The 955-nt window shown below is 43.6% G+C and overlaps 1 protein-coding gene across 1 annotated transcript; it reads right to left on the bottom strand.

Annotated features, from left to right (window-relative positions):
- Positions 1-441: 441 nt before the first annotated feature.
- Positions 442-907, bottom strand: LOC110034699 ((R)-specific enoyl-CoA hydratase-like). Its single transcript, XM_020738943.1, has one exon. It carries the CDS (start codon positions 823-825, stop codon positions 442-444), a length of 384 nt encoding a protein of 127 aa, XP_020594602.1. The 5' UTR covers positions 826-907.
- Positions 908-955: the final 48 nt, after the last annotated feature.

Below are 955 nucleotides of genomic sequence, written 5' to 3'. Positions count from 1 at the left end.
TCTCATTTTCTTGCCGATTCACACAACAAATTTATCATACTGCATAATCTCTAGCTCATATTAATATTGCTAGGCTCTACAAACGGAAAGCATCTTACTATGCTCTTTTCAATTAACATTAAACAGTCTTGAACCTTCCATATTTCATGATGGTGCCAATAGCCTAATATTAAAAGTAGACTATAACAAAGTTGTCCTCATAATTAGAACCAAACAACCAAGGTGGAAAGCAAAAAGTCTAAGGATAGAGCCAACAATTAACTTTAGCATGGATTTCCCAACAAGGAATTGCATTGGTTCTCCATTGGCAATCACTGCATTATACTGAACAAAGGAAAGAATAAGTATTAACCATCAATGCTTAATTATAGAGGTGCCCGGCATAAACATGCAGCAAATATTAGCTAAACTATTAGAAAATTAAGATCCATCTTCGCTTATCTACTTGCAATCGGCAAAACCATTATGAGCACAATTAAAAGAAGACAATTTAAGAAAAGATTGAAAACCTACAAAGTTGGAGGATATGACGGAGGGGAAAAGGGACGCGACGAGCATTCCATGAACGATGCAGCCTCCATCGAACCCACCAATGCGTCGAGCGAAATCGGGATCGTGATGGACCGGATTCCGGTCACCGCTCACAGAGCCGTACGCCGCCACATCGGCGGCGGAGAAACGCCGCGTCATGCGCAGAACATCGCCGACTTTCAGCTGCGGCCGAACGGCGTCGGGAGAAGATGAAAAGCGGTGAGCGGGAGCTGCGCAACGACGAGGAAAGAGTCGGATCAGACAGACGGTTGAGAGGCATTGGGGGAAGCGCATCGAGGAGAAGGGCGGGAGAGCGGTGGAGCAAATGAATTAGCTAGGGTGTGAGGCTCGAAAAAATTTTACAGGCCTGCTTCAATAAAATCTTATGATCTGTGCTTAATTAGGCCCACTTAAAAATAATGTA

The sequence above is a fragment of the Phalaenopsis equestris genome, unplaced genomic scaffold, assembly GCF_001263595.1.
Source record: "Phalaenopsis equestris unplaced genomic scaffold, ASM126359v1 Scaffold192345, whole genome shotgun sequence".
NCBI classification, from domain to species: Eukaryota; Viridiplantae; Streptophyta; class Magnoliopsida; order Asparagales; family Orchidaceae; genus Phalaenopsis; species Phalaenopsis equestris.
Note: the sequence above shows the minus strand (reverse complement) of the source record. Positions and strands in the feature narration are given on the sequence as shown.